We start from the raw sequence: 12,809 nt of genomic DNA, 5'->3' as shown, positions 1-12,809 counted from the left end.
CCTATTTATATGCTCATATTGATCACATTAGTCGAACTGCTGTTGATTGCGATAACATACCAAAAAATTTAAGTTTATATGCATACAAAGAGAGGATGATTATAATTTTATTAGATATCAGATTATTTATTTTTCCGAGATTCTTTCACGGTATTTAGTTGCATTATTTAAGCACTAACTTGTTGAGTGAGGAATTTAATTGCAAGTGTTCTGAACAATGGCTTTTAGCGATAAGGCAATACAAGCATGGAGAGCACTATTAGCAAACATGCAAATGCTGAATCCCACCAAATACGCTCCACTAGCTTAAAGCACAAAACCTGCAACCTCTACTGCTTTGCTCGCACTGGCAAAGACAGAACTGCGGACGCTAGTCTGCATGTGCACGTATTCCAATGATTTTACAGTTACAACTAAGTTTGATTTGTTCTCCATGATATTCAGTTTGTGCTGAGGAAGGGCATTTTCACTATTAAGTGCTGTGCCTCGCACCAGCCTTTTCTCTCCGCCTATTAGTCATGTCACCGACTCTTTGGGGTAGGTGTGGTATTGCGTAATTAAGCCTTAAATCGTGTTCATTTCCCGCTATGAAAGGATGTGCTAGGCAGGGAAAGGCTAGCCAGAGCCTAAACATGGTGCCTTGTTATAGCTAAAGGTGGCAGAAAAGAACGAGGGTGGGGGAGATTGATTGAACGCTTTGTTCAGCTGAGTCTCAGACTCCACACTGCACCACACATTGGCCTTGGCCTCAAGGAGGAAGCGCAGTATAAGCAGCCACAAAGCCTGATAGTCTGAACCCAGGCCAGAAAGAGACAGATTTAGAGTGTGAGAGATGAGGGAGGGAGGCGGAAAAAGAGAGAGAGAGAGAGAGAGAGAGAGAGAGAGAGAGAGAGAGAGAGAGAGAGAGAAAGAGAAAGAAAGAGAGAGAGAGAGAGAGAGAGCGATAGAGAGAGGTGCAGTACTGTGCAAAAGTCAGAGACCACCCTTAATTTATTTAACTGAAATAAATACATAAAGTACAAGTTTTTCACTTTTCAGGAGATATATCGTATATCTAATCTCAGATAATTCACTTGCATAAGAAGTGGAGTTTAAAAAATTAAAGTTAAGAGATAAAAGATGCAGGGAAAATGGGACACCCTAACAACCATGCAACGCCGGGTAGACCACCAAAACTCAAAACTTTCACCATCAGACAGTAATTAAAGCTTTCATTTTCAAGAAACAGGACAAAATCAAGCTCTATGCTTGGGTCAGATCTGAAAAAAAATCCACAGGTGTTTCTGTCCATCCTTTCACTGTGAGAAGACAAGTCAGCAGCATGAACACACTCAATATTGTGGGTATGAAAGGATGTGTAACTGTCAAGAAGCCATTACTGAGAAAAGTAAATAGACAAAGAAGAAAATTTGCTAATCAAACAAGGAAGATGCTGGTGTTCTCAGAACAATGGACTGACCACCCCAGAGTCTAGACCTTAACATCACTGAATTAATGTGGATCGTGGTCTGAGATTGAACTTTTGTGTGGAACAATATTTCTAGTTTCTTAGAAAAACTGAAAGCGAGTCTCCCAAAATGAATGGGAGCTGTAATGAGGGCTAGGAGTGGTCACACTAAATACTCACATTTTTTTAATATCATATTTAGTTGTTGAGGCCTTTGTCTAATTTTGTGTAAAATGTTTTCCAGCTAAAAACTTTTACTGGATGGCTGTTTTAAATACACATGAAATAAATGTAGGGTGGTCTTAAACCTTTGCACAGTACTGTATCCAGAGAGAAAAGAAAGAGAGAGAAAGTGAGCAAACCAGCAAGAGAGAGAGAGAGAGAGAGAGAGAGAAAGTCAGAGATGAAATCTGCTTATATGTAAACCATATCAGAATAGTTATACTTTGGCAGTTTATTTAAGCAACTATATTGTTTTGATGGTTTTTATGTTCCCCCTATAAATATATTACATTGAACATGTAATTGGGGTGTATTTGGTGACACCTGGCAACGAAACTAAAGCCACAAGCATTGAATAGTTAAAACCATGCACACCTTCCTCTAATGCCTTAAACGGAACACGTACCCTTTTGTCTCTGATGGATTATACTTCAAGATGTTTTGTGCGTGTGTGAACGTGTATGTGTGTGTGCGTACATTAAGTAGACCTATTTATTAGATGTATATTTATTTAACCTCACTTCTGGAATGTTACAGGCCCCTTGGTGATTTGCTAACCAGGGCTCTGGCTACTGTTAAACGAATGATATCTTGAAGAGGTACAACAGGAGTTCAGGAAGGTGATGTGTTGTAGTTTCCTTGTGCCAACGCCTCATGTGATTAGACCACAATGTAGCCAGGAGGGAAAAAGAACACGGTATGAACTTAGAGTCGCATTTCTTAAACAGCTGAATACCATGACTTTTTCCTCATGCGCAGTAACTTTGTCCTGAAGGAAAATTTGGTTATAAACCAGTGAACATGCAGAAATTCTATCAGTCATCTGATCTGTTCCTTAATGGAAAATAACAAACGGAGTATCCAAATGTAACGTCTCTGCCTAAACGCAGGCCTGTTACTAGGGTAGTCACTCCATTACTCTCTTGGACAAACAAACAACTTATTAACAACTTGTAACTGTAGTATTCTTAATGGAGGTGTCTTTGTGGATGAGGTGGTCTTCCTGAACTTTCCTGGTCCTCTTGTCTTTGTACTGTAACCGAGAAGGGAATGGCTTCTGGTGAATGCATGGCGTTTTTTTTTTTGTTACTGTGTTACGTGTGCTCTTGCTGTTACACAATGCAGCTGCAGTAAATCAAAGCACCATTCATAACTGAATGTAATAAGCAAGTCACAAACAATGAAGTGCTGAAACTCGAAGCAAGCGAGGAAAAGTCGAGCCGAGCAGCGATGACAGGAGTTTTGATGTCTGCAGAAAGATGAGAAAATGACTTTGTTTAGGAACGAGGTGCAGACATGGTTTTCTTTTCAAACTTTGTTTAAACGGAGGGGTCACAGTGTGCTCAGGGCTGTTGCCTTTTATTGGCGTGCCACTAGAAATGTCTCTGGATTCCGTTGAGCCTTGCTGGGCCATGGGCCGAGAACCTGGTAGAGCACATTCTTCACATATACTCTCTAATAAGTAAGTGGGGGGTGGCGTTACCATAGAGATCTGTGCACCTTCTTAGAAAACTGTTCTGGCAAAAATAATAGGGATATATGCTGCCCCCTACTGCTGAATAGATAACATTACACTATATATCATAGATAAAATGAACAGTTATAAGAGAAATGAATGGGAGTATTTCTGGGTTAACCAAACAACTTAAACCCAAAGACAAGCTAATGGGCTAATGTTCTGCATTCTTTTGGCTTAAGTTATCCAGCTTACTGAGAAATCCTGCATAATCCTGTGAAATTCCACCAGAGGATATTTTCAAAAGCTCAGCTAGACAATTTAAACCCCAGCTCGAGCCTGATCAATAGCAGAAGTCATAAGACAGAAGGGGGTGGGGGCTTCTCAGTTAACCAGATAATTTGAGCCAAAAGTCAAACTAATAGGAGAAGCCAGTGACATTCTGTTGGCCAGTCCTCACTTTTGGCTCAAGTTGACCAGCTCACTGGGAAATCTTGCAAAGTTATGATACTAGCAGCTTTGTTTAAGAGAGCAAAAAGTAAGTATAGGTTATTTTCCAAGACAGTTGTTTCACTACCAACAGTTTTTTTCCCTCTATTATGGGCATTTTAGTAATGTTTGCTGTTTCCTACACAACATGCAATCAAAACTCAATGACAATAATACTCTCAGCGTGGCAACCAAATTCCAATCTGAAATGCAGTGTCAGTCAATGCAACCAAAGTGTCTGCAGTTGTCACTTTAGTTCAGTTTGCTGTCTGTCTAAAGAGTTTTTGCTGCCTATTATGGTGTTGTGTAAGTGTATGTAATGTTTCTGCTGTGAGACAGTGTTCTCAGTAACTCTGTCTATCTGTCTATACATGTGAGTGTATCTCTTGGTCTGTGCGCGTGGTTTGTTTTTTTTTTTCACAAATTATGCACTGCATGGTGTTCCTGTTCTGATTTGCACTTTATTATTTATTGTACAAAAAGAGAAGTAAATAGAGAAAGTATATGCATACTGTGTTGTGTTATTATCAGTACATAAATATGGTCATGCTATGCTATTACGAGTCATCACAACTAGAGGAGGAAAAGGTAAATTCATATCAATGCATCAATCTTTTTTTTTCTATTTTTTATTCTTAAAAATGTTTTATAAGTACTGAAAAAAACAAATAAACAAATCTGGCTGCTGCATTATTCACATAGCTGTAGTAGCCTGTGGTTTCAGAGCCATTTTGCTGGTACTCTTGCAATATTATGGTAAAAAGGCACCGGTAGGACTGTAATATATCAAAGAATTTATGAATTTAGGGTTCTAATGATCAACAAATTTCACTATGTGATAGGTAGTGTGGTTTTTGCACCATAATACAATATATATTATAGAAAAAAATAAAAAGAAATGACAGTCATGTTGCTTAGATAGTGGTATGTAAGTTCAAGAACCCCTGGTCAAATGACTTGTTTTGTATTTTTTTTTTGTGGAAATACATCTGTACAGGGAATATCACACGCTTTTCTGCAAATTTCATGATAAATAGACCAAAAGAAATGGCCAAAAATGACTTGGAAAAAAATCTGGTTCTATGGACTTACATTAAAAGTAGTTTTTTTTCCTTTTCCTGTAAAGTTCTCATTTTGGAGATGAGGTTTTGTCCCAACAACAGTGAGATTGGACGTGTTGGCTTACTTTTACTTAGAACGTCAACAAAACATGTAATTGAACCAGGAGTGTCCAAACCTTTGCATATGACTCTATTCTTGTTCAAAGTCCAACTGCCAAAACATGACTGCAGCATGTGGTGACAGTATTAATTAATACATTTTCTTAGAAGACAAATAAATTTGGTTTAAAAGGTTTTGAGTGCAGCACAAGGGAGTTCTTTTCTTACTTGCATGGCTATTTCACAAATATCATGGAGTGTTTTTAATAGAACAGTGGAAACTATTCAATTTCCATATGTGATTCACAGCGTGTATTGTCTTGCAACCTCCATATCAGAAAGAATAATATCAATTTGCATATCATAACACATGCTAATAAAAATAAAATTTTTCCTTCATATATTGATATGACATCAAAATATAAACCCAAGCTGTTCAGCCCTAGTCTCAACTCTTGGTAACATTTAGAAAAAAACACTTTCCAGTCCTGGGGTCCCTCTGAAATGCGCTTTTTAGATTGAACCCATCAGCTAGTTACCAAATCTATTCGTCCACCAACTGTGCACTGGAGGGATGTTCCACAGAAAAATAGTACTTTTGGGAATCCACCTACATTCTTCATAACAGACATCCAAAATTCATTCAAACGGGACCATTAAAGCACTTCAGACATTTAACATAACACCACATGGATTTAATAACGTAATACATAAATGGAGATTTGAAAATGATTGTAATACTATCAAAGCTCAATCAACTCAGCTTTCCCCCAGCAGTGAGTATCCTCTGTAAGAACTGTGTGCTGGGAATACTTCAATCGAGTCTTGCGCTCGCAAAGTAGCTAACAAAATAAACCAAGAAAATAAACTGAAAATGGTTCAGGATAATAAGTCTTAGAAACAAGAACGGATAATATACTTCAGCTGAAATAACCATATCCAAATTAAATCCACTCAGGACAGCGTGACACAAGTGAAAACGCCCAAGTGAAGGAAAGGAAGTGATAACGTCATGCCACCAGCAATTTATACTTCAGCACACAAAGCTCTTCTTACATAAAACAGCAATTAAAGGAAGTCCTGCCTTTAACCACGCGTACACCAGGCGCATATCCACATATCATGTTTCTACACACCTCGCAACATTCTTTCAGAGCAGTTGGGGGCAAGAGTTCCAGTGGAGTTTTTTCACAATGCTCCTTCAGACACTGCAAACCATACATGAGTAATTTGTTGACGAAGTCATTAATGGCTGGTCCTGATGGGTGCAAACTCTTGGTGCACCCTCGCAAAACATCCACTGTGGATCAACTGTTGAAGAAAGAGGACAAAATATTGTAAATATCAAGCAGAATATTTTTGCATAATAGTATTTAGACCGTATTTAGGTTTATGACTGCCAATCACTACATGAACCCTTAATCTGTTCTGGATATTGTACACCGGTATTACACTATACTGAATTCCTCACCTGCTATGTTGTCACATTTAAGGCTGAATTCACCTTACAAGCCTTATTCCTTAATTATGATTTTTCGCTCAGATCTGATCTTTCTGCCTTCATGTTTCACATTCTTAAGTTTTTAGTGTCTACCACAAATAAAGAACTAGCAGTGTTTTGCCTTCATTGCAAAGATTCTTAGTTCTAAACAGCTCTCAGCCATTCATGATTAGGGAAGAGGGTGTAAAAGGTCAGACACTGTAATGTTTCTAAAAGAACAGTTGTAGTTTTGTGCACTTTTCAGAAAGTGTCCATGTGTGTCCTATTTCTCAAAAATGCAAAAGCCCAATGCACAACACCACACCAAATGGACACTAAATGTACACAATACACACCCACTATACATACACTATAGGTTTCCCAAAACAAGTTTTGAAGTGGTACTGGGCTAAGTATGCACTAAATCCCACGGATGATCGTACTGTTGACAGTCTAATACCCTCTTTTGGAAATTTTCAAGGAAGCACGTAACTTCGGAAACTGCTTGTCCCACAAACATTCATATATATATATATATGTATGTATCCCCATGCTTGTGGTTTTAATGAGTACTTGCTCACTTTTGATCAATTTGTAAATATGTCACATTAGTGTACACTTAAGCAAAAACACAAACTTCAAATGTGGACTTTGGACAGCCGATAGCTTCTGCTGCCATGCTGTGAACAAAGAAAGATGATAGTGCTATGTGCATGTACAGAGGCAAAACAAACAAAAACCCACTAAAAATTCCTATCTAATTATTCTTCTTATTATGTGGGATGGCCACAAATTGGACATGTAGACAACCCCAAAAAAAAACAAAAAACACTGTCAGTTCAACTTAAAAATAAAAAAACACATAATTTAAATGAAAATAATATTTAATATCAGTTCAAAAATGTAAAAAAAATAATTTCAAAAACACTTCAAATAATCTAAATATGATGTATGTCCAAACAGTTCTAAAAACATCAGATCTGTGTCACCTTAAGGCAAAAATGGATTTTGTCACTTCAACTTGACAACACACTGTATATTTAACAGAATTATTAAATATCATGATCTGGTCATGATAAAGTAACATGAGCACATCTACTTCTGAAAATCTGTTTCTGATGGCTAGAACAGACTAGACTAGACTAGACTACACTAGATGGGTGGATAAACTTTTAACAGAGTTTTTGGTTTATCTCACCCTCTGTCTGATCTGAACACTTCTGTTTAATGTTCTTTGATCATAATTATCATAACTCATTTGTTTTGTATATTTCTGTGTTAATCAGTGTTAACCAGAAGAGGATGGGCCCTCCTCCTGGCAGATTGATTTTTATTTGTGACAACATCGGCAATAAAAAGAATGATACTAATAAACTTCATGAATATTTGCTCTATAGCAGTAGTTCCAACTCGGGTTGCCATGTAACCAGAACTCTACAGAGTGAAGACATTATTACATCTCCACTGCTGTAGCTACAGGCCGCACTGTCAAAGCTTTGGTCTGGTTAGATAAGTTTGGTTAAATTATACAATCTTATCTACATACTTGCAGTAGATGACCTAAGATTCCCCAACGACGATGTCTGCGTACAGGTCCGGGGGAGGAAGTATCTGCAGATCTACATCCTGTTTATCTCTTTATAAGATTAAAGGAAAATAGAGAAGAGAGCCATGTAGATGCAGAGCCAGTGCATGACACAACCAGCAGGAGCATTTACACATTCTACATGCTGAACCAGTCTGACTGCATACCACAGCAGAAGAATTACACAACACATGGATGGAGAGTTTGTACGTGTACAAATGCGCATGTGAATGTCAACATTCCGAGAAAACTTACTCGCTTACTGCTTCCTCTGTATAGATAAGAGAAAGGGTAAAACAAGAAAAGTAATGTTAGTTAAAATCCTAAAACAGAGAACTTTTATTTTTTTAAATTATTTTAATTATTTCAGCTTCATGACTTGTGAAAGTCTCACCTGGCTCTGCTTCTTCAATTCTTCATGCACAAACATAAGAGAAAAGAGAAGAAAACATACTTTCAGATTTTGCCATGCATTTTACATTAAAGTGACTGTTTGACTACTTTCACAGCAATTGTGATTCTCTAGCAAGGCAGGAGAACCAAGTCTTACATTGTGTTCCTTTTCAGTGTAGCATGATCAGGCGTTTTAGGCTGAGCAAAGAAGCTAGCCAGTTTCTGAAGTGCTTCCTGTCTTGTTCTGCAATGCGCACAAATGCAAGATAATTAAGATAACATACACAGATACACGACAAGTCCAGACATGGGCATGCTGCAGTGTTTGAGTTTGTTTTGAATTTGGTAGACAGCAGAAGTGAAATTTAACCCCAAATGCCCCAAAATAAACTGTTAATAAAGAGAACATGCAAAATTGGTACTATTTATACTACTACTACTAATAATAATAATTGTCATTTATAGTCCTGTGAAAACATCTTAGGCAGGCAAAAAAACAGTTTAGAACTATTTATCTTGGCAGCAAATGTGATTTGGCCATAACATAAATAAAAACAGAAAAACTTCATGAGAATATTTTGTTTTAAACATAACTGATTAATGTCTTGGTTTAGATTATAGTTAGAAGAACAAAGGTTTGGTTCCTGACTCGATGAACTCCAAACGCTGCATGGATTTGTGAAATTTTATTAGCAGCACTCCTTATTTAATTTAATGAAGAATTCATCAGCTGAAGCAGGTACTGGAAGAGCTCTAACACAATGACACAATGTATTGTTTACTTGTTTATTTGAATTTATTATTTAGTATTGTTTACTTGTTTATTTGAATTTATTTTAAGGCTATTGTTTCTAACAAATAAACAGCTACTGCCCAGATAAATGGCATTGTATATCATTTTTTAAGACTTTGTACAATGCTGTGCACAGCCTTTCTCAAAACCAATTTCACTCGACGGGAGGATCGTACACAAAAACATGCTTCAGTAACATCAACAATGAAGTCTTTTGTGTTTGCGATGTGTTTGCGATATCCATTTTTTCCCTGACGTAAAAAAAATATCTGTGCCATTTTGACAGGAAATTATATAAATAAAAGAGTGGACTTTTTCTGGATTTTTGCACAGAACTGTAGTTAAACATATAAGCAGATGTTCATGCACACAGTACAATCAGACATACATGAGATAATTCAGAGCAAATGAGCAGATGACAGACAGTGTGAAGGCTTTAGTGAGTGTAGTAAATCAGTCAGCGTGCCACTTACTGAACATTATCATTTGCGTCAATCTGTCCTTGCAGAACTGGCTCTTGTCTCACTGAAGCATAGAAAATGGTTTCAAAAAGAGCAGTTAAAAACAGAAAACAACAGAAGAAGTCAAGATCTGTTGCGTTAAAAGACAGCCCATGTTTTGGGGTCAGTGTGCAGGAAATTGAATAGAACACTTGCATAAATGTTCTAGAAGGAACTATCAACGGATGGTTCTGGTTCTACCTACCTAGCACTCAAGGTTTTTGTAACCAAGACCTCTACCGGTCTTATTTAGTTATACACAGAGCTTACAGTTGATGAGCAAGCACATTACAAGTCTGCAGGTCTAATTTACAGAGCATTTAATCTTATTCTTTATTGTGTCTTGCACGGATCTGAATCTGCCGTTGTGTGTCAATGAATGTATGAATTAACTGTTTCAGGGGAACAAGTAACCACAGCTTCTAGACGTCTTTATACAAATGATGCAATTAGAACAATAATCCTTTAAAGTTCTTTTAAAATCCCTTTAAAGTTGCACAATATGTCTTTTCAGTATGCATCATATCATGCTATGATCTTTCTGATTACTTCCCTCATGTCAGCATGACTCATGAAGATAGCTACAACAGAATTGACAAGAATTTGCTTCCTAACTGACTCACCCACATCCAGAGAAGACACTCTGTGATTCAGTTGTCTGAAAGATTGACAGTGATGATATTTTATCAGTGCAGGAGCATTGAAACACAAGATAAAGTACTTCTATGTTACTTAAGCAGACGAGATATTTTTAGGGCCAAACAACAAAGAAACACACACAAACACATTTTGTCTCAATACTTACAGATCTATGTCGTCAGTTGGAGTAAATACTGTATCATCATCATCATCACACCATTCCTCACTGTCATCTGTGACTAACACATAAACTATGGTCATTTTCATTTACACTCCAATCCCAAATCTTACATATCCATACAAGAAAGCAGCAAGAATTTATTTAAGAATCAAGAGCACCTAAATTATCAATTCAAATGATTTAAAAGCAAGTGGATTACTTTGGATTGCCCCTAGAAAAAGGCTGGACTGTATTTTCTCTCTTAGTTGTGAGCATGTCTTTAAATGAGAGATTCCATAATTCAATAGTTGAGATGTAACAGCCATTCAGAGTATTTTAATTTTATTTAATTTAATTTTAATGTAAATGGTTAATGAAATGTAAATGAAATGGTTCACTGCAGAAAAACCCTCCAACTCTGATTTCTCTACACTGGTGGTATAACCAGGGGTCATGATGTGCCCAAATATAGACTTTCTGTGAACTATTAAAAAAAAAACCATTAAATGTAAAGTTCATGAAACAAAAAAATATATATGTTTTTGGGGACGACTTTGCCTTACAATGCCCTGCACATACTCCACCACCATAAATACATTTTTAAAATAGGTGTCAGGCCAAAACCTCATCTCAGAACTATCATAACACAATGTTTGAGGCATCAGGCAGCATATTTGTTTATACAGCATACTTTTTTATGATAGCTTTAGAGTCATTAAATTCTCTAGATGTCTGATTCTTAGTACACAAAGCAGATTTCTCTAGAATGGAGCATTTTCACAACCACTCTGAATGAACTAAACAAAATTTGAACAAATTTTTGAAAAATCGGTGGAATTCCCCTTTAAGGACACACAATATTACACTTCCATGTGTTGTCGCATAAGAGAATTCAGTAAAATGAACTTACAGCTCTCTTGGTGCATAGCGTAAGGGTGTGAGGATCTGCACGCACAACAAATAGACAATAACAGGGTGGTTTTAACTTATGTGCAGCATTATAATAATATTATTATTACTACTATTAAATGAAGAAATAGACTAGATAATGTCGAGGAACAGGTTAGATAAAGATTAATAGACATTAATGTAACACATTTTACACACTACTTGCTATAATGGATTTAAGTCACTCTGGATAAGAGTGTCTGCTATATTAATAAATTAAAATGGAAATATGATCTGATCATGGTATGGTAACCTGCTGCCTGTGCTGGTGACCTCAGGGTCTATGAACCCATTGCTGTTAGGCGTGCTGGATGTTTTAGATCTCTTTCCCAGCTCCATCATCTCCTGAATATCCAGGTCCACACTCTTCACTAAGATATACCCGTCTGAAAGCAGTTACAAACACAGATAGATGACGCTAACTTCCGTTTCACAACTGTGGATCAACTCTGCAACTCTGTGTAAAGCCTTCACAGAAGATTAGTGTCGGTTGCAGCAAAGGGGAGACAAATGCCCCATTAATACTCTTGACATTGAAACAAACACTGGATGAGCGGGTGCTTACAAACTTTGGGACATGTAGTCCTTTCAGTAATTATTTAAACATCTTATTCAGTGCTGATTTCTGAAATGCTGAATGCATAAATGTAATTCATAAATGTAAACTGCCTGATTTACCTTATATTTGTACATATTAGTGGACATGATATTGGAGACAGCTGGACCCAACTGTGTATAGAGTAGATGATGTGCCATTTTCTGTTATCATTTCATGATGTTTTGAATTAGCTCTACATTTGATGTTTTGGGCTGACTCACATTTGTTGTTGCTATCCCTGGCCAGCCATTTTCCTTTAGGGCAGTCCGTGGTGCGGATAACGCTGACAGTCTCTCCAGCTTTTACGGCCAGGTCATCCTTGCGGCCTTTAAAGGTCTCCCTCACCTTAGCTTGATACAGCGCCTCTTCCTCTCCTGTGATCTAAAGATAGAGGAGGGGGAGAACAAGAGACAGAAAGTGGGGGCAAACAGAGAAACATTCTCAAGACGGATGTGTTAAATAGAAATACAACACATTTAGTGTTATGGTTTACAAATGTGCAGGTCCAGTCAAGAAGAACATATTCTAGTATATAGTAATGTAGTATACATTTGATATTGCTTATAACACAATCATTTCTGTGTTAAAGATATGATGTGTTCTTGTGGTCTGAAAAAAAATAATGGGAGGAAAAAAAAACATGAAGTCAAGAAAAGTGCAGTGTCCATAGTTCCACCACTGCATTCTCTTACCTTGAATTTTTTCTTCATTTCATTTTCCTTCTTCTCCTTCTCCTTCTGTTCCCTCTTCTCTCTTTCCTTCTCTTTCTGCTCCTTCTTTTCTCTCTCCTTCTCTTTCTGCTCCTTCTTTTCTTTTTCCTTGTCTTTGAGCTCCTTCTTTTCTTTTTCCTTCTCCTTGTGCTCCTTTTCTTTTTCCTTGTCTTTGAGCTCCTTCTTTTCTTTTTCCTTCTCTTTGTACTCCTTTTCTTTTTCCTTGTCT

At 37.1% G+C, this 12,809-nt stretch overlaps 1 protein-coding gene across 1 annotated transcript; it reads right to left on the bottom strand.

Moving 5' to 3' along the window:
- Positions 1–4,390: 4,390 nt before the first annotated feature.
- Positions 4,391–12,608, bottom strand: LOC118815457 (FYN-binding protein 1). Its single transcript, XM_036581583.1, has 12 exons — positions 12,563–12,608; positions 12,092–12,251; positions 11,526–11,658; positions 11,235–11,269; positions 10,331–10,397; positions 10,149–10,183; positions 9,499–9,550; positions 8,390–8,476; positions 8,234–8,253; positions 8,095–8,110; positions 7,801–7,890; positions 4,391–6,085 (listed from the first exon to the last, which is right to left on the bottom strand). Exons 1-11 carry the CDS (start codon positions 12,578–12,580, stop codon positions 7,815–7,817), a joined length of 699 nt encoding a protein of 232 aa, XP_036437476.1. The 5' UTR covers positions 12,581–12,608; the 3' UTR covers positions 4,391–6,085; positions 7,801–7,814.
- Positions 12,609–12,809: the final 201 nt, after the last annotated feature.

Source organism: Colossoma macropomum, unplaced genomic scaffold, assembly GCF_904425465.1.
Source record: "Colossoma macropomum unplaced genomic scaffold, Colossoma_macropomum, whole genome shotgun sequence".
NCBI classification, from domain to species: domain Eukaryota; kingdom Metazoa; phylum Chordata; class Actinopteri; order Characiformes; family Serrasalmidae; genus Colossoma; species Colossoma macropomum.
Note: the sequence above shows the minus strand (reverse complement) of the source record. Positions and strands in the feature narration are given on the sequence as shown.

What these genes read in the sequence shown, in the direction of transcription:
- LOC118815457 (XM_036581583.1), bottom strand. An exon ending in AGTGTCTTCTCTGGATGTGG is followed by an intron (nt 9,551 to 10,148) that starts GTGAGTCAGTTA and finishes TCTATGCTTCAG; the next exon opens with TGAGACAAGAGCCAGTTCTG. An exon ending in GACGCAAATGATAATGTTCA is followed by an intron (nt 8,477 to 9,498) that starts GTAAGTGGCACG and finishes TGCGCATTGCAG; the next exon opens with AACAAGACAGGAAGCACTTC.